Source organism: Pristiophorus japonicus, chromosome 1 (genome assembly GCF_044704955.1).
Source record: "Pristiophorus japonicus isolate sPriJap1 chromosome 1, sPriJap1.hap1, whole genome shotgun sequence".
Classification (NCBI taxonomy): Eukaryota; Metazoa; Chordata; class Chondrichthyes; family Pristiophoridae; genus Pristiophorus; species Pristiophorus japonicus.
In genome coordinates this window covers 469,088,864-469,113,345 of record NC_091977.1, presented here as the reverse complement: position 1 = coordinate 469,113,345, position 24,482 = coordinate 469,088,864, and the positions used below count along the sequence as shown (strand labels likewise).

Genomic DNA, 24,482 nt, shown 5'->3' with positions numbered 1-24,482 from the left:
TAGCTAATGTAACACCACTTTTTAAGAAGGGAGGGAGAGAGAAGGTGGGTAATTTTCGACCGCTTAACCTGACATCCGTGGTGGGGAAAATGTTGGAATCAATTATTAAAAGGTGAAATAGCAGCACATTTGGAAAGCAGTGACGGGATCGGTCCAAGTCAGCATGGATTTATGAAAGGGAAATCCTGCTTGACAAATCTTCTAGAATTTTTTGATAATGTAACTAGTAGAGTGGACAAGGGAGAACCGGTGGATGTGGTGTATTTGGACTTTCAAAAGGCTTTTAACAAGGTCCCACACAAGAGATTGGTGTGCAAAATTAATGCACATGGTATTAGGGATAATGTACTGATGTGGATGGAAAAGTGGTTGGCAGACAGGAAGCAGAAAGTCGGGATAAACGGGTCCTTTTCAGAATAGCAGGCAGTGACTAGTAGAGTGCCGCAGGGCTCAGTGCTGGGACCCCAGCTCTTTACAATATACATTAATGATTTGGATGAGGGAATTGAGTGTAATATCTCCAAGTTTGCAGATGACACAAAGCTGGATGGCAGTGTGAGCTGTGAAGAGGATGCTAAAAGGCTGCAGGGTGACTTGAACAGGTTAGGTGAGTGGGCAAACGAGTGGCAGATGCAGTATAATGATGATAAATGTGAGGTTATCCACTTTGGTGGCAAAAACACGAAGGCAGAATATTATCTGAATGGCGGCAGATTAGGAAAAGGGGAAGTGCAACGAGACCTGGGTGTCATGGTACATCAGTCATTGAAGGTTGGCATTGAAGGGTGCTGCAGGCGGTGAAAAAGGCAAATGGCATGTTGGCCTTCATAGTGAGAGGTTTTGAGTAAAGGAGCAGGGAAGTCTTGCTGCAGTTGTACAGGGCCTTGATGAGGCCACACCTTGAATATTGTATACAGTTTTGTTCTCCTATTCTGATGAAGGACATTCTTGCTATTGAGGGAGTGCAGCGAAGGTTCACCAGACTGATCCCCGGGATGGCAGGACTGGCATATGAAGAAAGAATGGATCGACTAGGCTTATATTCACTGGTATTTAGAAGAATGAGAGGGGATCTCATAGAAACATATAAAATTCTGACAGGTTAGATGCAGGAAGAATGTTCCCAATATTGGGGAAGTCCAGAACCAGGGGTCACAGTCTAAGGATAAGTGGTAAGCCATTTAGACCGAGATGAGGAGAAACTTCTTCACTCAGAGAGCTATGAACCTTTGTAATTCTCTGCCACAGAAAGTTGTTGAGGCTAGTTTGTTAGATATATTCAAAAGAGAGTTAGATGTGGCCCTTACTGCTAAAGGGATCAAGGGGTATGGAGAGAAAGCAGGAATGAGGTACTGAAGTTGCATGATCAGCCATGATCATATTGAATGGTGGTGCAGGCTCGAAGGGCCGAATGGCCTACTCCTGCACCTATTTTCTATATTTTTATGTTACCCAGTCAGGGTCTATCTGAGTGAGCAGCCAGGAACAGGGATTGAGTCAGGGGCTTCGATGGCAAGTTTTTGGCAGTAGCCGAACAGGATGGCTTTGATCTTTACTCGTATTCAGTTGAAGAAAGCACTTGTCCATTCAGGATGTGATGGCAACTAAGCAGTTGGAGAATAGAGAGATGTTTGAAGAGTCACATTTCTGAGCGTCATCAGCAAAAGTGTGAAAGCTGACTGCATATCTACAATGTCACCAAGGGTCAGCATGAAGACAAATATAAAGGTGTCAGGGATGGAGCCCAGGGGCACACCAAAGGTGACCATGCAGGGGTGGGAAGAGAAGCCATTATGGAATGTGCTATCTTTATTAGAACAGGTAGGAGTAGACCCAAGCTAGAGCGATATCATGGAAGTGGATTTGGGAGGTGGTGCAATGGATGGAATGAATGACTGTCAAATGCTACAGAAAGAATAAGGAGAATAAGGAGGATAGAGGACTGCAAATGCAGTCACAAAGAATGTTTTTGGCGATATTGATGAGAATGGTCTTAGCATGGTAGGCAGAGCAGAAATTAGATTTGGCGAGATTTAAAGAGGATTGCTAATCTTTGCTATAAAACCCTACACTAAACAGATGGACAATCAAGGTAAACAGCTGCTTCCCATATTTGATGCAGAAATGTATTTATTTACGCAAGTGTGATAGGAGAGGGGAACCAGAAAGAAATAAAGAACTTACATTTATACAAGTAACTTTCATGACCTTAGGATGTCCAAAAGCGCCTCACAGCCAATTAAGTACTTTTGAAATGTAGTCACTGTAATAATGTCGGCAAACGCAGCAGCCAATTTGCACATAGCAAGGTCCCACAAACAGCAACGAGATAAACAGCCAGATAATCTGTGTTAATGATGTTGGCTGAGAGATAAATATTGACCAGGACACAAGAAAAACTCCCCTGCTCTTTTTCAAATAGTGTCAAGGGGGCCTCAGTTCAATGTCTCATCTGAAAGATGGCAGCTTTGGCAGCACAGCACTCCTGTAGTCATCATCAAAGGCAGTCCCTCGAATCGAGGATAACTTGCTTCCACGTCAAAAAATTCACAGGTGTTTCAATGAAGGACCTAAAATTCCAGGACCGAACTAAACCTTGAAGGGTGGAAGATGCCTGTGTTTGGATTTTTTTAATGTATGGTGACCGTTGCACACCAGCCACCACACGGGTTTGACAGAGCTAGGTCTTGGCCTAGTAGCAAGGATTAACCAAGACGACTGGAGACTGCACGGACCTGGTGCGCACACATATTGCAGTGTGGGGTGGCCCGTGCTGCCCCCTGTCCCTCGCCTCTTCTGGGCCCCGAACTCACACCTCGCCTAGGCCCCAATCACATCCCTCTACAATCTCTCGCCGCTCTTTCGCCCAACCTCCAATCACCGACCTGGACCTTGATGACGAACCTTTTCACTGCCGTTGCTCTCCTGCTCCAGCACGTGCTGCTCCCTGGAGTGGTAAGCTGCCACGCTGCTCCTTCCACACCCCGGCCTGCTCCGATGGTGCTCGCAGGCCGGGAGCCACACAGACCCCTTAGTACTGAACAAGTGAACCCACAAACTTCTGACTAAGATGGAAGACTGTTAGCATAAGAACACAAGAATTAGAAGCAGGAGTAGGCCATTCGGCTCTTCGAGCCTGCGCCGCTATTCAATGAGATCATGGCTGATCTTCTACCTCAACTCCACTTTCCTGCTCTATCCCCATATCCTTTGATTCCCTAGCAGTGAGCTAAGGCTGAACAAGTTTATTTTTCTACCTGCATTGGGTAAGGAAAATATCATTTATATATTTTACAGGATCAAAAGACTTCACTGTCTCTGAGGTCCTCTAATTCTGGCCTCTTGCTTATCTCCAATTTTAATCACTCTACCATTAGTAGCCGTGCCTTCAACTGCCGAAGCCCTGAGTTTTAGAATTCCCTACCTAAACCTCTCCACCTCTCTATCTCTCTTTCCTCCTTTAAGATACTCCTTAAAACCTACTTTTTTGACCAAGCTTTTGGGCATCTGTCCTAATATGTGGCTCGGTGTCAAATTTTGTTTGATAACAAACCTGTGAAGTGCCTTGGTACCTTTTACTATATTAGACACTATATAAAGATACGTTGTTGTTTGGGAGATTTCTTACAAATATCTATCCAAATCCTTTCACTGGGAATATGGCTCCCTCCACAATTCATCATTGTCCTCTTGCAACGTTGTAACCAATGACCCACCATGTTCAACAGTATGGAAAATGCACTACCTGTAATATATGCAAGTCTTGCCCCCAGCACATAATTCATTACAAGTGTAAACCTTAAAAAATGAGAAATCCAGTCATTGACCTGAAATTTACAAGCAATTGAAATCGTCCTCTGATTGACCGCAACAGTATGAGTAGGCACAATTGCAGAATCTGGCTTTCACTATTTAGATCATTGGCCTTAAAGGCACAGACCAGGTTAGCAGGTTAACATCACAAATGCACTCTCGACTACATGTAAGCAATATGATGGAAGAACAGCTAGTACAGATAAAAAAATCAATTTGCAAACTGTTGAAAGTAAATTCCATTAAATGTTGTAGGCTAACCTTCAGTGCCAACTGTGGCTCAGTGGGTTGCACACTTGCCTTTAAGTCAGAAGGTTGTGGGTTCAAGTCACACTCCAGGGACTTGAGCACATCAATGTAGGCTGATACGCCAGTGCTGAGGAGTGTTGCGTTGTCGAAGGTGCAGCCTTTCAGATGAGACGTTAAACCGAGGCCCTGTCTGTTCTCTCAGCTGGCACTATTTTGAAGAAGAGCAGGGGAATTGTCCCCGATGTCCTGGCCAATATTTATTCCTCAATCAACATAACAAAAACAGATTATCTGGTCATTATCACATTTCTGTCATTGATGTGTATTAGTGTCTAACGGTCACCTGTGGAAGCTTCCACTTAGCACTTTATTAAGTTTAATGGCCTGTAATTTGTGGTCAACTGCGAAGCAAAGGCGTTCACCGTTGACCCCGAAGAAAGCTGCCCAGAGATCTCACAATATCTGTGGCGAGAAGTTTGCCTTTTTCAACGGTCAATTGGTTGCAGCGCTGTGTCTTGGGGATTCCTATGGTGATGCTGCAGTCATGTCAAAAAGCTATCGGAGCAACAAATCATACTGAAGAATTCTCACAGACAGGAAACCAGGGAATGAGAAGCTGCTTAAGTTGGACTTTAAAAAAAAATATGAGAGAGCAAAATGAAGATCGAAACATTTACACAGGAAGAAGGTGGAAACTGAAATATCATGAACAAACTTTTTTTTAAATTACATTTTTTAAAACATGTAATTTTTATTCATAATGGATAAATTTGACACTCCACAAATATAAAAATGTGTTTTTCAGGGCCAGAACTTTTGTTTACCAGACATTATGCTGTTAAAACCCCAGTTATATCTATTCCAACAAAGCTTAACATTTAATGGGGTATTTAACAGCGATATTATCAAAAAAAAAACTTTTCGTTTCACTGATTGCTGGCTATTGAGGAGTGGGGTGTAGGGAGTCCACAGCACAAGTCCATGTCGGAGCAGTAACCGCAACTTCAAGATTTCTGTGTTTAAATGCATGTGCGTTAAATCTTGAAGTTGCGATCAGTTTCAAAGGGGTAATGACAGTGAGCGCTGACAGTTCGCTGTCACTACCTACCACAAATTCCAGATCACTGGATACTGTTTAAATATAACCTACCTGATTCCTCATTCATTACTTAAATATGAGTTTGCTGAGAGGTCTGACAATGAATCATGTTTAACTAATTTACTGGAATTCTTTGAGGATAGAGATGTACGAGCATGGTGGATAGAGATGTACTGATGGATGTGGTGTATTTAGATTTTCAAAAGGCATTCAATAAGGTGCCACACAAAAGGTTACTGCAGAAGATAAGGGTACGCGGAGTCAGAGGAAATGTATTAGCATGGATAGAGAACTGGCTGGCGAACAGAAAGCAGAGAGTCGGGATAAATGGGTCCTTTTCGGGTTGGAAATCGGTGGTTAGTGGTGTGCCACAGGGATCGGTGCTGGGACCACAACTGTTTACAATATACATAGATGACCTGGAAGAGGGGACAGAGTGTAGTGTAACAAAATTTGCAGATGGCACAAAGATTAGTGGGAAAGCGGGTTGTGTAGAGGACACAGAGAGGCTGCAAAGAGATTTAGATAGGTTAAGCGAATGGGCTAAGGTTTGGCAGATGGAATACAATGTCGGAAAGTGTGAGGTCATCCACCTTGGGGAAAAAAAACAGTAAACGGGAATATTATTTGAATGGGGAGAAATTACAACATGCTGCGGTGCAGAGGGACCTGGGGGTCCTTGTGCATGAATCCCAAAAAGTTAGTTTGCAGGTGCAGCAGGTAATCAGGAAGGCGAATGGAATGTTGGCCTTCATTGAGAGAGGGATGGAGTACAAAAGCAGGGAGGTCCTTCTGCAACTGTATAGGGTATTGGTGAGACCGCACCTGGAGTACTGCGTGCAGTTTTGGTCACCTTACTTAAGGAAGGATATATTAGCTTTGGAGGGGGTACAGAGACGATTCACGAGGCTGATTCCGGAGATGAGGGGGTTACCTTATGATGATAGATTGAGTAGACTGGGTCTTTACTCGTTGGAATTCAGAAGGTTGAGTGGGGATCTTATAGAAACATTTAAAATAATGAAAGGGATAGACAAGATAGAGGCAGAGAGGTTCTTTCCACTGGTTGGGGAGACTAGAACTTGGGGGCACAACCTCAAAATACGGGGGAGCCAATTTAAAACCGAGTTGAGAAGGAATTTCTTCTACCAGAGGGTTGTGAATCTGTGGAATTCTCTGCCCAAGGAAGCAGTTGAGGCTAACTCATTGAATGTATTCAAGTCACAGATAGATACATTTTTAACCAATAAGGGAATTAAGGGTTACGGGGAGCGGGCGGGTAAGTGGAGCTGAGTCCACGGCCAGATCAGCCATGATCTTGTTGAGTGGCGGAGCAGGCTCGAGGGGCTAGATGGCCTACTCCTGTTCCTAATTCTTATGTTCTTATGTTCTTATGAATCAGCAAGTTTATATGGCGAATAGTTGAACCATACAGATTAGGAAGGGCCATGTTAGATTTCTGCTCTGTTCTGAGTTAGCTGATTTTAGCCAAGTCGGCAGAATGTGCTCTACAATTGGCCTCAATGGCCCTGGCTCAGGAATGGGACAAAACAGCCAGTGTACTCTCTCCTTATTCTTATCCAGCTACCCATGCTAGAAGCATGTGCTTGTGGACGTTGCATTAGGACAGGCTCAGGCTTGGAGGTGATGCCTGCTGGAGCTGAGTAGTTTGATTACATTCACTGTCAATATTGTTACATAGAAACATAGAAAATAGGTGCAGGAGTTGGCCATTTGGCCCTTCGAGCCTGCACCACCATTCAATAAGATCATGGCTGATCTTTCCTGCTTTCTCTCCATATCCCTTGATCTCCTTAGACGCAAGAACAATACCTAACTCCCTCTTGAATATATCCAATGAACTGGCATCAACAACTCTCTGCGCCAGAGAATTCCACAGGTTAACAACTCTCTGAGTGAAGAAGTCCTCAATGGCCTAACCCTTATCCTAAGACTGTGTCCCCGGGTTCTGGACTTCCCCAACATCGGGAACATTCTACCTGCATCTAACCTGTCCCGTCCCGTCAGAATCTTATGCTTCGATGAGATCCCCTCTCATCCTTCTAAACTCCAATGTATAAAGGCCCAGTCGATCCAGTCTCTCCTCATATGTCAGTCCAGCCATCCCAGGAATCAGTCTGGTGAACCTTCACTGCACTCCCTCAATAGCACGAATGTCCTTCCTCAGATTAGGAGACCAAAACTGAACACAATATTCCAGGTGAGGCCTCACCAAGGCTCTGTACAACTGCAGTAAGACCTCCCTGCTCCTATACTCAAATCCCCGAGCTATGAAGGCCAACATACCATTTGCCTTCTTCACCGCCTGCTGTACCTGCATGCCAACTTTCAATGACTGATGTATCATGACACACAGGTCTCATTGCACTTCCCCTTTTCCTAATCTGTCACCATTCAGATAATATTCTGTCTTCGCGTTTTTGCCCCCAAAGTGGATAACATCATATTTATCCACATTATACTGCATCTGCCATGCATTTGTCCACTCAGCTAACCTGTCCAAGTCACCCTGCAGCCTCTTAGCATCCCCCTCACAGCTCACACTGCCACCCAGTTTAGTGTCATCTGCAAACTTGGAGATATTACACTCAATTCCTTCGTCTAAATCATTGATGTATATGGTAAAGAGCTGGGGTCCCAGCACTGAGCCCTGCGGCACTCCACTAGTCACTGCCTGCCATTCTGAAAAGGACCCGTTTATACCGACTCTTTGCTTCCTGTCTGCCAACCAGTTCTCTATCCACATCAGTATATTACCCTCAATGCCATGTGTTTTGATTTTGCATACCAATCTCTTGTGTGGGACCTTGTTAAAAGCCTTTTAAAAGTCCAAATACACCACATCCACTGGTTCTCCCTTGTCCACTCTACAAGTTACATCCTCAAAAAATTCTAAAAGATTTGTCAAGCATGATTTCCCCTTCATAAATCCATGCTGACTTGGACCGATCCTGTCACTGCTTTCCAAATGCGCTGCTATTTCATCCTTAATAATTGATTCCAACGTTTTCCCATTACTGATGTCAGGCTAATTGGTCTATAATTATCTGCTTTTTCTCTCCCTCCCTTTTTAAAAAATGGTGTTACATTAGCTACCCTCCAGTCCATACGAACTGATCCAGAGTCGATAGACTGTTGGAAAATGATCACCAATGCATCCACTATTTCTAGGGTCATTTCCTTAAGTACTCTGGGATGAGGACTATCAGGCTCCGGGGATTTATCCTGCGATTCCTACTCTGACTAGCAAGTGGCACTGGTAGCAATCCTGAGATTACTACTTTTGAAGTCCTACTTTTTAAATTTAGCTCTTAGTTCCCTAAATTCGTCTTGTAGGACCTCATCACGTTTTTTACCTATATCGTTGGTACCTATATGCACCACGACAACTGGCTGTTCACCCTCCCTTTTCAGAATGCCCTGCACTCGCTCTGAGACATCCTTGACCCTTGCACCAGGGAGGCAACATGCCATCCTGGAGTCTCGGTTGCGGCCGCAGAAACGTCTATCTATTCCCCTTACAATTGAATCCCCTATCGCTATAGCTCTCCCGCTCTTTTTCCTGCCCTCCTGTGCAGCAGAGCCACCCATGAACTTGGCTGCTGCTGCCCTCCCCTGATGAGTCATCCCCCCCCAACAGTACCCAAAACGGTGTATCTGTTTTGAAGGGGGATGACCGCAGGGGACCCCTGCACTACCTTCCTTGCACTGCTCTTCCTGTTGGTCACCCATTCCCTATCTGGCTGTGTACCCTTTACCTGCTGTAAGACCAATTCACTAAACGTGCTATTCACGTCATTTCAGCATCGTGGATGCTCCAGAGTAAATCCACCCACAGCTCCAGTGCCGCAATGCGGTCAGTCAAGAGCTGCAGGCGGATGCAATTCCCGCTCACGTAGTCATCAGGGACACCAGAAGCATCCCTGACTTCCCACATAGTACAGGAGGAGCATAACGCGTGTCCGAGCTCTCCTGCCATGACTTAACCCTTAGATAAACTTAATTTGGCAACAACAATGCTAAAAGGTTACTTACTGATAAAGAAAAAAAGAAAAACTACTTACCAATCACCAGCCAATCGCTTACCCACTTGGCTGTGACGTCACCTTTCGATTTCTTTCTACTTTTTTGCCTCCCCGCTGCAGCTGCACCAGCTGGCCTCCGACGACGAACTCCCGACTCTGCTCACCAACGTTGGGCCTCTTGTGGGCCTCCTTGATCTCCCCGCTCCGCCTCAGACCACGAACTCCTGACTCTGCTCACCGACGTTGGGCCTCTTGATCTCCCCGCTCAGTCTCCGACAACGAACTCCCGACTCTGCTCACCGACGTTGGGCCTCTTGTGGGCCTCCTTGATCTCCCCGCTCCGCCTCCTACGACGAACTCCCGACTCTGCTCACTGACATTGGGCCTCTTGTAGGCTTCTTGATCTCCCCGCTCCGCCTCCGACAACGAACTCCCAACTCTACTCACTGACGTTGGGCCTCTTGTGGGCCTCCTTGATCTCCCCGCTCCGCCTCCGAGGACGAACTCCCGACTCTGTTCTACAATATAACTATATTGAATAGGTACCTGTGCATTAGTGAGTGATTATATAATTGAACGTACCATGGCTCCTATTTTTGTCACGGCTGTGCGCCGTTCTTTGGCATCCAAACGTTTTTTGGCATCAAATTCTCAGTTTTCAAATTTCACCAACATTTGTATGCCATGTGTGCCAGTTTAAAATGTTTTGGTGCAGACACACGAGTGAAAACGGGCTCGGGCGCCAGTTTTCTGCAGTTACGTGATTTTGGCCGTCCACAATATTTTTCAGCGCGGCGCACACTACCAAAAAGCCCTGAAGAAAAAAACACTTAAGGAAATCGGCGCGGCGCACAAAAGGACATTGGGGCCAGGCAAAAGGCGACAAAATAAAGTACAAATGCGTGGATTTCTTTGGACAGGGTACTCTGAAATTAACTCAGAAAGCGATTTCCGAATTTTTGGAGCGAGACAATTTAACAAATGTATAAGTTTTTCGGAGGGAGGGAACTGAAATAAGTTTGTTGGGTTCGGGTTAGAGTGGTTCTTTTTCACCCATAGCGCGACTGTCCACCCCAACACAATCGTTGCTGGCTGGGCTCCAGGCACAGTTTGGGGGAGTGCCGGCTGGGCAGGGTTGTGGATTCGGCTGGACACAAGCACCAGAGCCCAGGAGAATCACTGCAGTCAGCATCCAAACAGAAAGTTTTGTACACAGGCACAGCAGCAAGCTAGAAATCAACATTTGTCACAGGTGACCCATGAGAATCACTGTACAAACAAATGCACAGATCAGGGTGTGGTTCGATCTAGGGCGTTACCCAGCCTTGTGGAGCAAAACGGAGAGGAAAGGTGTCAGTGATTTAAGTATTTATCTGCATAATAATAATAATAAAGGGTGCAATTTTTTAGCATGCCTGATGTGATAAGGACGTTGGCCATACATGACATGCACATGCAGAGGTGACAAATAATTCAACGCCGACATCGGGGAGACAGATTGATAGGAAGGCCATACCCTCAGCGAATCTCTAGGGAGAGGCGCGCATACCTGCAACTGAGTGAGGCAGGCTGTGACTCAGAAAGGAGGTCATCACTGAGATCTGCCAACTAATCAGGGCAGACATCCGGCCAAGAAGTGGAAGGAGGACTGCCCTACCTGTCGAAGTAAAGGTAACAACGGCACTTGCGTTATATGCTACTGGATCATTTCAAGCTTCAACTGGGGACGTATGCTCGATCTCTCAGCACGCCATCCATTGCTGCATTCGCCAGGTGACTGCTGCACTATATGCCAAAAGTGCATCAATTTCACTATAACCAAGCAGCCAATGAGAGACAGGGCTGTGGGGTTCTCCAGAATTGCTGGCTTCCCCAGGGTACAGGGTGCCATTGACTGTACCCACATCGCCTTGAGAGCACCGTTGCAAGGTTCCAAAGTTTACCATAACAGGAAAGGGTTCCACACCCTAAATGTGCAGATCATAGCCAAATATCCTGGCAGCATCCATGATGCTTTCATCCTTCTTGAGAGCGTTATATCTGCGATGTTTCAGGAGCTGCCAGAAGGGCAGAGCTGGTTGCTCGGGGACGAAGGTTACGGGCTCGCCACCTGGCTTATGGCCCCGCTACACAAACCCTGCACTGAGGCAGAGCGCCTCTACAATATGTCCCACATAACGACACGGAGCATCATAGAGAGGACAATTGCCGTTTTAAAGCAGCGTTTCCATGCCTAGACCACTCTGGAGGCTACCTGCAATACTCCCCTCAACACGTAGTTCAGTTCACGGTCATGTGCTGCATGCTGCACAACTTGGCCATCATGAGGGGACAGGTTGGAGATCCTTCTGAGGGGAGAAGAAGGGATGAAGATTTGGAGGAGGCTGACGAGGAGGAAGAGGAGGAGGAGGAGGACGAACCACTTCAAGTCACAGGACAACGGCGGAGGAGGGTGGGGCGACCAAGGGGACCTCTAGCCATTGCTAGAGACTTGCGTCAGTGGCTAATCCGTGAAGGTTTGTCTGCCTGAAGGCTAAACAGCGGCACGGTTGATTATAGTGTTGCACCATGTTGACTGTTTACACCTGTTAGCACTTTTAATAATGTTGTGTTGGTTTATGTTGGTTAAATTCACAAAATAATGCACTGATTCTGGTTACATTAAAAGAATAGGTTTATTAGATATTTGTACATTTATACTTAACTTTAATGAAACATTTAGCTTTTCAATGAAGAAATATCAAACTTTAACATTTTCAATTAACATGTATCAAACTTTAAAATTCTCACAAACTTTAACATTTTCAATTAACAAAACTTTATTGTATCAAACTTTTCTATTAATAAAACTAACAGCAAGATACAAATATCTCCCCTCCCCCTTATTCAACGACCAATAGTGCCCCTCTTGCCCACCCATGTGCCTTTACCCTTAGCCCTGTCTGACTTCCTCAGCCCCCTGCTGAGCCCAAAGTTATATTTTTTTGTTTTTTGTTGGTGGGATTGGACAGGGACAGACCTAGTAGACACCTTTCTGGAAGGCCCGGGTTCATCTTCGTCTTCTTTTTCAAGCTGTGGATCACCCTGCAGCACAGTCCCCAAGGCTGGTCTGGGGATGATTTGAGTGGCAGCAGTTGATGCCGCCAATTGGTGATGTTGAATGACAACCTGGGTGTGTACCCTTATTGCAGCAGCTACCTGCAAATCTCCATCACATATGTCAAACAATTTCCCTATCAGCTGTCCCGACAGTGTATCAAGTGAGTCCACCATTCCCTCCCTAATCTGCCCTGCCAGTGGTGGTCCTATTCCTCCAGACAGTGTTGTTACTTCTCCTGGCAGTCCCGCAATTCCTACCCTCCCCTCATCCATGGTGTCCAGGAGCGACCTGGTTAACTGCATACTCTCCCCACTCCTCCCAATGAGCTGCCATGTCTACCTGCGTTTGTGGTTCAGCTATCCTTCCCACCTTCCTTCGCTGTCTCTCACCTGTGCCTTGCTCCTCGACCCTATTGGGCATCCCTCTCACAGGTTTGCATTGCTGGACCACACTGGGACCCGCATCCTGATCCATGGGCTCCACCAGCAGTAGGTCCAATATTACCATCTGATCAGTGGGGGGAGGGGGGGGATCTTCATACTGGCCTTCATCCAGATCGTCCTGCTCAAAATCAGGAAACAATTTTGGACTCTCTTCTGGATGTCCTTCGGGTGCTACTTCTGCTGGTACTTCTGGATCACCTTCTGCCTCTTCCTGATGCGCAGCTGCTGTAAAATAGATCAAAAACATCCATTAAAGCCTAGCAAGCCCATCCAGTATTTAGCCAACCCACAGTGCAAATTGCAGGGCTTACCTAGTCTATTTGGCCCAGCATCCACATTGGAGGTAGATCTTCTCCAGTGAGCTTTAATCAGATCAAAGATCCTCTGTTTCAACTGGCTCAATTGCAGTTTACTTGGTGGTGGTCCTCCACCAGTACGATTCCTGTGGTTCCTGATCTTTGCATTCTTCAACTGCAAAGATGAAAATAGAACTTTTTTTTAAAGAGAGGGTCCTTCTGCTGTGGTGGCCACACATAAATACACATTTACAAATCTAATTGCAGTGCATACTTACTTTAACTAATTGTCCTAGGTCCTGCCACTTCTTTTTCAGCTGCCCACGGATTCTCCGGGTGATGGCTACTGCATTGTACTCTACAGCAACATCATCCCACATTGAGCCATTATAGCAGGATTTACTTTTTTTTTGCTTTTTCCCCCCCAGAGTTGCCAGTAGATCCCATTTCCTCTCAATGATATCTACCAGGGATACCACTTCGTGTGGGAGAATTCGAATGGCCCTCCTTTCTCCTCCTTCGAATTCCTCTTTCAATTCCCTCTCAGCTATGTTTCTATGTTTTGCAGGTTTTAATGCTCAAAATTGCAGAAAGTTCCAGCCATCACGATCCGACCACAAAAGGAAAAACAATAACAGTCACAATGGGCTCTTTAAAAATGTCTGATCCAGACCAGGAAGTTTCTTTTTTCGCACATGCCCAGAGTGTTTTTAGCGCAGACTTGAAGCTTTGCGCCGTGCTCCCCCCCGCCCCTATCCCACCTCCCAGGCCCCCAGACAACTTCGGAGAGCGCGGCGCCAAATTCAAATATTTGTTTGGCGAAAGTCCGTTTTTTTTCTGGTGCAAACGTACAAAAAAAAATTGTACGTTAACATGCACGGGCACCAAAATGCAGCAAGTGGAAAATAGGGGCCCATATAACTAAATTTAATTAGTACCCGTGTTAGTGAGTGATTATATAATAATTTAAAGTATAACTATCTTTAATAGGTAAATGTCCATTAGTGAGTAATAATATAAAATCATCATCATGACAGTCCCTCGGAATCGAGGAAGACTTGCTTCCACTCCTAAAGTGAGCTCTTTGGTGGCTGAACAGTCCAATACGGGAGCCACAGATCCTGTCACAGGTGGGGCAGACATACGTCGGGGGAAGGTGGGGTTGGAGTGATTTGCCACACGCTCCTTCTGCTGCCTGCACCTGACCTCTTCACGCTCTTTGCGTTGAGATTCGAAGAGCTCAACGCCCTCTCGGATGCACTTTCTCCACTAGGGCGGTCTTCGGCCAGGGACTCCCAGGTGTCAGTGGTGATGTCACACTTTACCAGGGAGACTTTCAGGATGTCCTTGTAAGGTTTCCGCTGCCCACCTTTGGCTTGTTTGCTGTGAAGGAGCTCCACATCGAGCAATTGCTTAGGGAGTCTCGTGTCTGGCATGCGAACTATGTGGCCTGCCCAGCGAAGCTGATCGAGTGTGGTCAGTGCTTCAATGCTAGGGATGTTAGCCTGGGGATTTGCAGGATCTTGCGGAGACATCGTTGGTGATATATCTCCAGCGACTTGAGGTGTCTTCTGTACATCATCCATGCCTCTGAGCCATACAGGAGGTCGGGTATTGCTACAGCGCTGTTGACCATGAGCTTGGTGATCGATTTGAGGGCTTGGTCTTCGAACACTCTTTTCCTCAGGCGGCCAAAGGCTGCACTGGCGCACTGGATGCGATGTCAAATCTCCGCAGCAATGTCTGCCTTTGTTGATAAGAGTTCCCGAGGTATGAGAAGTGGTCCACGTTGTCGAGGGCCGCGCCGTGAATCTTGATGACTGGGGGGCAGTGCTGTGCGACGAGGACAGGCTGGTGGAGGACCTTTGTCTTACGGATGTTAAGCGTAAGGCCCATGCTTTCATATGTATCGGTGAATACATCGACTATATTCTGGAGTTCAGCCTCAGAATGTGTGCAGACGCAGTCATCATCCGCATACTGTAGCTCAACGACAAATATATAACTATATTTAATCGTTGTAGATTAATGAATGATTATATAATTTAAAATATTATATTTAATAGGTACTTGATTAGTGATTATGTAATCATTTAACATACAATATAACTATATTTAATCAGTACATGTGTAGAGTGATTATATAATAATTTAAAGTATGATATGGTGATCCATTTGGGAGGAGAAATAAGGAGGCCACCTACTCCTTGGAAAATAAGAGTCCAAATGGGGTAGAGGCGCAAAGGATCTTGGGGTACGGATTCACGAATGATTAGAAGTAGCAACATAAGGTCAACAAAGCCATCAAAAGGCAATCAAATAACTGGGGTTTCTAGGGCAATAGAATTCAAAAACAAAGAAGTTATGTTAAACTTGTATCAAACCTTGATTAGACCACACTTTTAGAGTACTATGCACAATTCTGGTCTCCATATTATTCCACGTAGAAACACTGGAGAAAGTTCAAATATTTACAAGGATGAAAACAGAACTGCAAGTATACAACTATCATGAAGGACTGAAGCGGCTGTGGCTCAATTCTCTGGAAAAACGACAGAGAGATGGTCTGCAAGAGGTCCTTAAAATTATGAATGGGGTCAATAGGATCAACATAGTGAAGTTGTTTCCATTTGTGGAAAAGTCCAAAACTAGGGACCATGAATGTAGCATGTAAACAGAAGTTTGCATCGTCAGAACAGATGCAACGGAGACAGAGACACTAGGAGAATGGAATCGAGTCCTTACAGGAAGCCGGGTGGGAGGAAATGCAATCAAGGTAGCAATAGCTATAGGAGTCAGTGGGCATATAGTAGCTATCGGATGACAGTCTATCCCCAGACAAGAGCAGAATTGACAACGAGATTCAACACCGCCTCCAGTAAGCTAGTGCAGCCTTCGGCCGCCTGAGGAAAAGAGTGTTTTTGAAGACCAGGCCCTCAAATCTGCCAGCAAGCTCATGATCTAAGGGCTGTAGTAATACCCACCCTCCCATATGGCTCAGAGACATGGACTATGTACAGTAGACACCTCAAGTCACTGGAGCAATACCACCAACAATGTCTCCGCAAGATCTACAAATCCCCTGGGAGGACAGACGCACCAACATTAGCGTCCTCGACCAGGTCAAAATCCCCAGCATTGAAGCATTGACCACGCTTGATCAGCTCCACTGGGCAGGCCACATTGTTCACATGCTAGACATGAGACTCCCAAAGCAACCGCTGTATTTGGAATTCTTTCATGGCAAACAAGCCAAAGGTGGGCAGAGGGCACCCTCAAAGCCTCCCTGATAAAGTGCAACATCCCCACTGACACCTGGGAGTCCCTGGCCAAAGACCGCCCTAAGTGGAGGAAGTACATCCGGGAGGGCACTAAGCACCTCGAATGTCATTGCCAAGAGCATGCAGAAATCAAGTGCAGGCAGTGGAAAAAGCGTGTGGCAAACCTGTCCCACCCACCCTTTCCCTCAACAACTATCTGTCCCACCTGTGACAGGGACTATGGTTCTCATATTGATCTGTTCAGCCACCGAAGGACTCACTTTTAGAGTGGCAGCAAGTCTTCCTCGATTCCGAGGGACTGCCTATGATGATGATGATGATCCCCAGAAATAGAGATTTTGAGGAAAAGAAGATTCAGAGATGGACCATGTGAAGGTGAGGGAGGGGTGGAAATTTGAAGCTTCCTGCAAGTACTCTATTCCATTCTCCCAGTTTCTCCATCGCATCTGTTCTGATGATGCTACCTTCCATACCAGTGCTTCTGATAGGAAAAAGGAAAACCTAAAAAGAGGATTCCCCTCCATCTTGATAGGGCCCTCAACTGTATCCATCCCATTTCCTGCACTTTTGCTCTCACCCCTTCCCCTCCCTCCCAGATTCATGATATTTATAGCCCAATATAAACAGCAAAAGGCAGGATGCTGGAAATCTGAAATATAAGCACTGGAAAGAAATATTCAGCCGGTCAGACAGCATCTGTGGAGAGAGACCCATAATTTATTTCTTTACTTGTCCCACCCCCTTTTGCCTTGCACTATCATCCCTTTTGACAGTTAAATCAATCCTGCCTTCCACAGAACGTATCTTTTGTTCTTTCCTCCCCTGTGCTTGCTTAAAACATATTACGGCCCAGAAATTCCTCTGAGGATCTTCCCGTGGGCAATTGCCTCCTCATTGGATATTTTTTACGAATTTACCTGGTGGTCTAGGAGGCGCCCTGATTTCCGATGGGGAGGCCTTCTCCTCCTATGCTGCGAAGCGCGCTACCGTCCAGAGGGTTCTGCCGCAGAAGATGCAGTAACTACGACTTCTCAATGCTATTAATGGGAACAAAACCAATTACACAAAATAATAAATAATAAAAAAACAGACCACACATATTTTAAATTAATTGAAATTAGCCGGGAAAGCATCGGAAAAGCCGGTTTTCAGTGCGCAATGTGCATGTGCTGAAAACCGGCTTTTCCGATCTGACAGATCGCATCCAAATTGCGCACTGAAAACCGGCTTTTCCGATGCCTTTCCGGGTCCGTAGAAACTTCGTACGGGCCCGGAACGTCAGAATTTCCACGCCTACATCTTTAACCTTTTTCCAATTCTGACAAAAAGTCACCAACCTGAATTGTTAACTCGTTTTCTCAACCCAGAGATGCTGTCTGACCTGCTGAGTATTTCCAACATTTTCTGTTTATATTTCAGTTTTCCAGCATTCCACGGTATTTTACCATTTGTATTAGGCCATAAATATAAGATAATCACAAATAAATCCAATAAGGAATTCAGGAGAAATGTATTTACCATGTGGGAACTCAGGGACACTTCCGGTGTCCCTGACGACTATGTGAGCGGGAAGTGTATCCGCTTCCAGCTCCCGACAGTCCGCGTTGCGGAACTGGAGCTGAGGGTGGATTCACTCTGGAGCATCCACGATGCTGAGAATGACGTGAGTAGCACGTGTAGCGAGTTGGTCTTACCGCAGGTGAAGGGTCCACAGCCAGCTAGGGAATGGAAGACCAGCAGGAAGAGCAGTGCAAGGAAGGTAGTGCAGGGGTCCCCTGTGGTCATCCCCCTGCAAAACAGATACACCGCTTTGAGTACTGTTGAGGGGGATGACTCATCAGGGGAGGGCCGCAGCAGCCAAGTTCATGGCACCGTGGCTTGCTCTGCTGCATAGGAGGGCAGGAAAAAGAGTGGGAGAGCAACAGTGATAGGGGATTCGATTGTAAGGGGAATAGATAGGCGTTTCTGCGGCCGCAACTGAGACTCCAGGATGGTATGTTGCCTCCCTGGTGCAAGGGTCAAGGATGTCTCGGAGCGGGTGCAGGACATTCTGAAAAGGGAGGGTGAACAGCCAGTTGTCGTGGTGCACATTGGTACCAACGATATAGGTAAAAAAAGGGATGAGGTCCTACAAGACGAATTTAAGGAGCTAGGAGCTAAATTAAAAAGTAAGACCTCAAAAATAGTAATCTCAGGATTGCTACCAGTGCCACGTGCTAGTCAGAGTAGAAATCGCAGGATAGCTCAGATGAATACATGGCTTGAGCAGTGGTGCAGCAGGGAGGGATTCAAATTCCTGGGGCATTGGAACCGGTTGTGGGGAAGGTGGGACCAGTACAAACAGGATGGTCTGCACCTGGGCAGGACAGGAACCAATGTCCTAGGGGGAGTATTTGCTAGTGCTGTTGGGGAGGAGTTAAACTAATATGGCAGGGGGATGGGAACCAATGCAGGAAGACAGAGGGAAACAAAAAGGAGACAAAAGCAAAAGACAGAACGGAGATGAGTAAAAGTGGAGGGCAGAGAAACCCAAGGCAAAAAACAAAAAGGGCCACTGAATATAAAGGGGCTGCAGGAGGGGTCAAAACTAAAAATCATGGTTTAAAAACTATTATTAAAACACTCTACCTAAACGCTCGCAGCATTCGAAATAAAGTAAATGAGTTGACGGCACAAATCATTACAAATGGGTATGATTTGGTGGCTATTACAGAAACGTGGTTGCAGGGTGGCCAAGACTGGAAATTAAACATACAGGGGTATCTGACGATTCGGAAAGATAGACAAGAAGGGAAAGGAGGTGGGGTAGCTCTGTTAATAAAGGATGATATCAGGGCAGTTGTGAGATGATATTGGCTCTAATGAACAAAATGTTGAATCATTGTGGGTGGAGATTAGAGATAGTAAGGTGAAAAAGTCACTGGTGGGTGTAGTTTATAGGCCCCCAAATAATAACTTCACGGTGGGGAGGGCAATAATCAAGGGAATAATGGAGGCATGTGAAAAAGGAACGGCAGTAATCATGGGGGATTTTAACGTACATATCGATTGGTCAAATCAAATCGCACGGGGTAGCCTGGAGGAGGAATGTATAGAATGCATACGGGATTGTTTCTTAGAACAGTATGTTACAGAACCTACAAGGGAACAAGCTATCTTAGATCTGGTCCTGTATAATGAGACAGGAATAATAAACGATCTCCGAGTAAAAGATCCTCTCGGAATGAGTGATCACAGTATGATTGAATTTGTAATACAGATTGAGGATGAGGAAGTAGTGTCTCAAACGACCGTACTATGCTTAAACAAATGGGACTAGAGTGGGATGAGGGCAGAGTTGGCTAAAGTAGACTGGAAACACAGACTAAACGGTGGCACAATTGAGGAACAGTGGAGGTCTTTTAAGGAGCTCTATCATAGTGCTCAACAAAAATATATTCCAGTGAAAAAGAAGGGTGGTAAGAGAAGGGATAATCAGCCGTGGATAACCAAGGAAATAAAGGAGTGTATTAAATTAAAAACCAATGCGTATAAGGTGGCCAAGGTTAGTGGGAAAATAGAAGAGTGGGAAAATTTTAAACGACAGCAAAGAATGACTAAGAAAGCAATAAAGAAAGGAACGATGGATTACGAAGGTAAACTTGCGCAAAACATAAAAACGGATACTAAAAGCTTTTACAGATATATAAAATGGAAAAGAGTGACTAAAGTAAATGTTGGTCCCTTAGAAGATGAGAAGGGGGATTTAATAATGGGAAATGTGGAAATGGCTGAGACCTTAAACAATTATTTTGCTTCGGTCTTCACGGTGGAAGACACAAAAACCATGCCAAAAATTGCTGGTCACAGGAATGTGGGAAGGGAGGACCTTGAGACAATCACTATCACTAGGCGGGTAGTGCTGGACAGGCTAATGGGACTCAAGGTAGACAAGTCCCCTGATCCTGAGGAAATGCATCCCAGGGTATTAAAAGAGATGGCGGAAGTTATAGCAGATGCATTCGTTATAATCTACCAAAATTCTCTGGACTCTGGGGAGGTACCAACGGATTGGAAAGCAGCTAATGTAACGCCTCTGTTTAAAAAAAGGGGGCAGACAAAAGGCAGGTAACTATAGGCCGGTTAGTTTAACATCTATCGTGGGGAAAATACTTGAAACTATCATTAAGGAAGAAATAGCGGGACATCTAGATAGGAATAGTGCAATCAAGCAGACGCAGCATGGATTCATGAAGGGGAAATCATGTTTAACTAATTTACTGGAATTCTTTGAGGATATAATGAGCATGGTGGATAGAGGTGTACCGATGGATGTGGTGTATTTAGATTTTCAAAAGGCATTCGATAAGGTGCCACACAAAAGGTTACTGCAGAAGATAAAGGTACGCGAAGTCAGAGGAAATGTATTAGCATGGATAGAGAATTGGCTGACGAACAAAAAGCAGAGAGTCGGGATAAATGGGTCCTTTTTGGGTTGGAAATCAGTGGTTCGTGGTGTGCCACAGGGATCGGTGCTGGGACCACAACTGTTTACAATATACATAGATGACCTGGAAGAGGGGACAGAGTGTAGTGTAACAAAATTTGCAGATGACACAAAGATTAGTGGGAAAGCGGGTTGTGTAGAGGACACAGAAAGGCTGCAAAGAGATTTAGATAGGTTAAGCGAATGGACTAAGGTTTGGCAGATGGAATACAATGTCGGAAAATGTGAGGTCATCCACCTTGGGGAAAAAAAACAGTAAAAGGAAATATTATTTGAATGGGGAGAAATTACAACATGCTGCGGTGCAGAGGGACCTGGGGGTCCTTGTGCATGAAACTCTTTTTGGATTTTTTTAAAAAAATTTATTCATAGCCAATCATTCCAATTCTTTGTCAGATCACAAATGCCAGAGGTCACCTTGCACACATCAAGGATCACCCTGCGCTAATGCTCTTAGCCAAAAGGCCTAGAGCCCAAGCACCGTTCCTGGAAGTACTGCAATACCAGGTTCGTGCCATGGAGGTGGATGGGTCAGCAACCCCACACACCTCCGTGGAGGTGGATGGGTCAAGCCACCCCACCCACCTCATCCTAAAAATTTCATTTGCAGGTGCAGCAGGTAATCAGGAAGGCGAATAGAATGTTGGCCTTCATTGAGAGAGGGATGGAGTACAAAAGCAGGAAGGTCCTGCTGCAACTGTATAGAGTATTGGTGAGGCCGCACCTGGAGTACTGCGTGCAGTTTTGATCACCTTACTTAGGGAAGGATATACTAGCTTTGGAGGGGGTACAGAGACGATTCACGAGGCTGATACCTTATGATGATAGATTGAGTAGACTGGGTCTTTACTCGTTGGAGTTCAGAAGGATGAGGGGTGATCTTATAGAGACATTTAAAATAATGAAAGGGATAGACAAGATAGAGGCAGAGAGGTTGTTTCCACTGGTCGGGAAGACTAGAACTAGGGGGCACAGCCTCAAAATACGGGGGAGCCAATTTAAAACCGAGTTGAGAAGGAATTTCTTCTCCCACAGGGTTGTGAATCTGTGGAATTCTCTGCCCAAGGAAGCAGTTGAGGCTAGCTCATTGAATGTATTCAAGTCACAGATAGATAGATTTTTAACCAATAAGGGAATTAAGGGTTACAGGGAGCGGGCAGATAAGTGGAGCGGAGTGCACGGCCAGATCAGCCATGATCTTGTTAAATGGCAGAGCAGGCTCGAGGGGCTAGATGGCCTACTCCTGTTCCTAATTCTTATGTTCTTATCCAGAGTGGTGATCTTTTCTTCTGGAACTCGCTACCACATGGGGTGGTTGAGTCGAATAATAGATGCATTTAAGGGGAAGCATTTAAGAGGAAACTAAACAAATACATGCAGAAGAAAGGGATAGAAGGATATGTTGATGGGGTTAGATGAAGTAGGGTGGGAGGAGGCTCATGTGGAACATAAAACTCCGGCATGGATCTGTCGGATCCTGCCGAATGGCCTGTTCCTGTGGTGTAAATTCTATGTCATTCAATATAACTATATTTAATCGGTACCTATGCATGAGTGAGTGATTGTATAATATAAAGGATATTATAAATATATATAATCGGTACCTCTCCTGTTCCGCTCGCGCTCTCCAACAATCCGCGTCAATCAACAACCGTTACCGTAAAGCACCGCAAGCCATTTGCTTGCTAAATTTTACGTCCTTTCGTTACCTATGGCAACCGTGCCCTGGGAGGAGTCGGTCAGGAATGAGCTGTTTAAACGCAAGTTCAGCGAGAGGCCAGTAAAGGTAACCGTGTTAATACGGTACTCGGTCGCTTTTATTGCTATAGAACGGAATAGGGAATGTAATCACTGCCATTTTTTTTTAATAAACGCATGGACTTTCAATGAGCTCTTCATTTCTCTGCGAACAGTTGAAAAGGTTTCGTTGGCCTCGAGAGGTTTCAGTGAAAGCGGACAGAACCGCACCCCGATACATATATATAAATATTATCTACGGTATATTTAGATCCCATTACTGGTAGTGAAGGCGGAATATCACCCAGCCATAATTCTGTAATTGTAACAAACTGGCAGACAGATTTAAAACAAAATAATTACATTAAACAAAAATACTCATCTGGACAGATTTGTATAGAGCAGCAATGTTATCTCGTAATTCAATGAATCAAGCATCAGCCACCTGTTTCTCCCTCAGCCTCACGAAAGTGATTAGTGATTAGCAAGCATGATAAAATGGCACTGCGTTGAAATTCCCAGTGACAAACTTGAGGATCGAGGTTAACCACCTTCTTACGCTCCTACCTCATGGGATTTTCAGTTAGCAAGAATCTGTATGGAAGAACTAAAACTCCCTGCAGTTATGCAACATAAAAAAAATTGGACTTTTGATGATAAATGTAAGGAAAATAGATGCTAGGCCAGAAAGGAAGAGATTGACCAAAGACTTGGCTGAAGAGATGAGTTTTGGAAAGTTTTTTTCAAAAAAAAGGAAACTGGTGAAGAGCTTTAGGGGTGGAATTCCAAAGAGTAGAACCCTGGTGGCTGTAGCCACTACTACCAATGGAGGGACAAAGGAAGGGGAGGTTGCACAAAAACTAATAGTCAGAAGAATTAAATGTTTATGCTGAGAGGATGTACAAATGGAGGAGGTAATAGAGATACGGTGTGGCAAGGCCATAAATTAATTAAAATATGAGCATGAGGATTTTAAATTTAACACATTAGGGTCTGGAGGGTGGCTGGGGGTCAATGTGAGTCAGTGAGGAAGGAGATGATAGGTGAGTGGGACAGGCATTCAATAAGGTGTTACATAAAAGGTTATTACACAAGATAAGGGCTTATGAGTTTGGGGTAGCATGGATAGAGGATTGGTTAACAAAAAAAACAGAGTAGAGATAAACAAGTCTTTTTCAGGTTAGCAGGCTGTAATTAGTGGGGTACAGCAAGGATCAGTGCTGGGGCCTCAGCTATTTACAATCTATTAATGACCGAGATGAAGGAACCGAGTGCAATGTATCCAAGTTTGCTGACGATATAAAGTTAGGTGGGACAGTAAGCTGTGAAGAATATAGAGTGCAAAGGGATATAAATACTAAGTAGTGGGCAGTAAGGTGGCAGATGGAGTATAATGTAGGGAAATGTGAGACTATTCACTTTGGTAGAAAGAATACAAAAACTGAATATTTTTTAAATGGTGAAAAACTTTTAAATGTTGGTGTTCAGAGAGATTTGGGTGTCCTTGTGCAAGAACTCTTTTGGAGTAAATTAAATCAAGTGCCCCCCCAATCTGGGGGACACTCCAAACACGTTTCACGTGCCCTTTTTTTTTCTCGTTTTTATGGTGATTTTTGTGGGGTTTTTCGGGGGGGTTTTCGGCACTAAAATCATAGTTTTTTTTCCAAGTGCCCCCTATAAAAGGGGAGAGGGACACTAAAACCGGCATTTAAAATAAATTAGACTTTAAAACATATAAAATCAAATTAAAATTTGGTTGCAGGGTATGATGATGCACTCCAGTCCCTCCGGTGCCCACCTCTCGCGGAAGGCCACGAGCGTCCCGGTGGACACCGCGTGCTCCATCTCTAGGGACACCCTGGCCCGGATGTAGGCGCGGAAGAGAGGCAGGCAGTCAGGCTGTCCTTGTGCAAGAAACACAGAAAGCTAACA

General features: G+C 45.2%; 3 protein-coding genes across 10 annotated transcripts in view; 1 reads left to right on the top strand and 2 right to left on the bottom strand.

The window, feature by feature from the left end:
- The window catches only part of rnf41l (ring finger protein 41, like), a 177,138-nt gene extending 154,672 nt beyond the window's left edge, over window positions 1-22,466 (bottom strand). For 3 of the 4 annotated variants that reach the window (XM_070894199.1, XM_070894230.1, XM_070894213.1), the window contains exons 1-2: window positions 22,418-22,466; window positions 17,245-17,364 (exon numbers count right to left, since the gene is read on the bottom strand). The gene's annotated coding sequence lies outside the window, so the exon portion shown is untranslated. Of the gene's footprint in view, window positions 1-17,244; window positions 17,365-18,021; window positions 18,113-22,417 lie in introns of those variants that run through there. The other variant, XM_070894207.1, reaches the window with a different exon arrangement.
- Window positions 11,998-13,669, bottom strand: LOC139276371 (uncharacterized). 2 transcript variants are annotated; one of them, XM_070894252.1, is made up of 3 exons: window positions 13,325-13,669; window positions 13,062-13,221; window positions 11,998-12,975 (listed from the first exon to the last, which is right to left on the bottom strand). In XM_070894252.1, the coding sequence occupies exons 1-3, from the start codon at window positions 13,424-13,426 to the stop codon at window positions 12,572-12,574; spliced, it is 666 nt and encodes a 221-aa protein (XP_070750353.1). In that variant the 5' UTR covers window positions 13,427-13,669; the 3' UTR covers window positions 11,998-12,571. The 2 variants fall into 2 exon arrangements, with proteins under 2 accessions (XP_070750353.1, XP_070750363.1); XM_070894262.1 differs by having other exon boundaries at window positions 11,998-12,972.
- Window positions 22,467-22,523: 57 nt separating the features above from the next.
- Window positions 22,524-24,482, top strand: part of rad54b (RAD54 homolog B) — a 298,314-nt gene continuing 296,355 nt past the window's right edge. For 2 of the 4 annotated variants that reach the window (XM_070894106.1, XM_070894063.1), the window contains exon 1: window positions 22,538-22,599. Coding sequence is in view for 1 of the 4 variants with exons in the window: in XM_070894097.1 (XP_070750198.1) it covers window positions 22,525-22,599 (75 nt within the window). In the remaining 3 variants the exon portion in view is untranslated. Of the gene's footprint in view, window positions 22,600-24,482 lie in introns of all 4 variants that reach the window. The other 2 variants (XM_070894097.1, XM_070894079.1) reach the window with 2 other exon arrangements.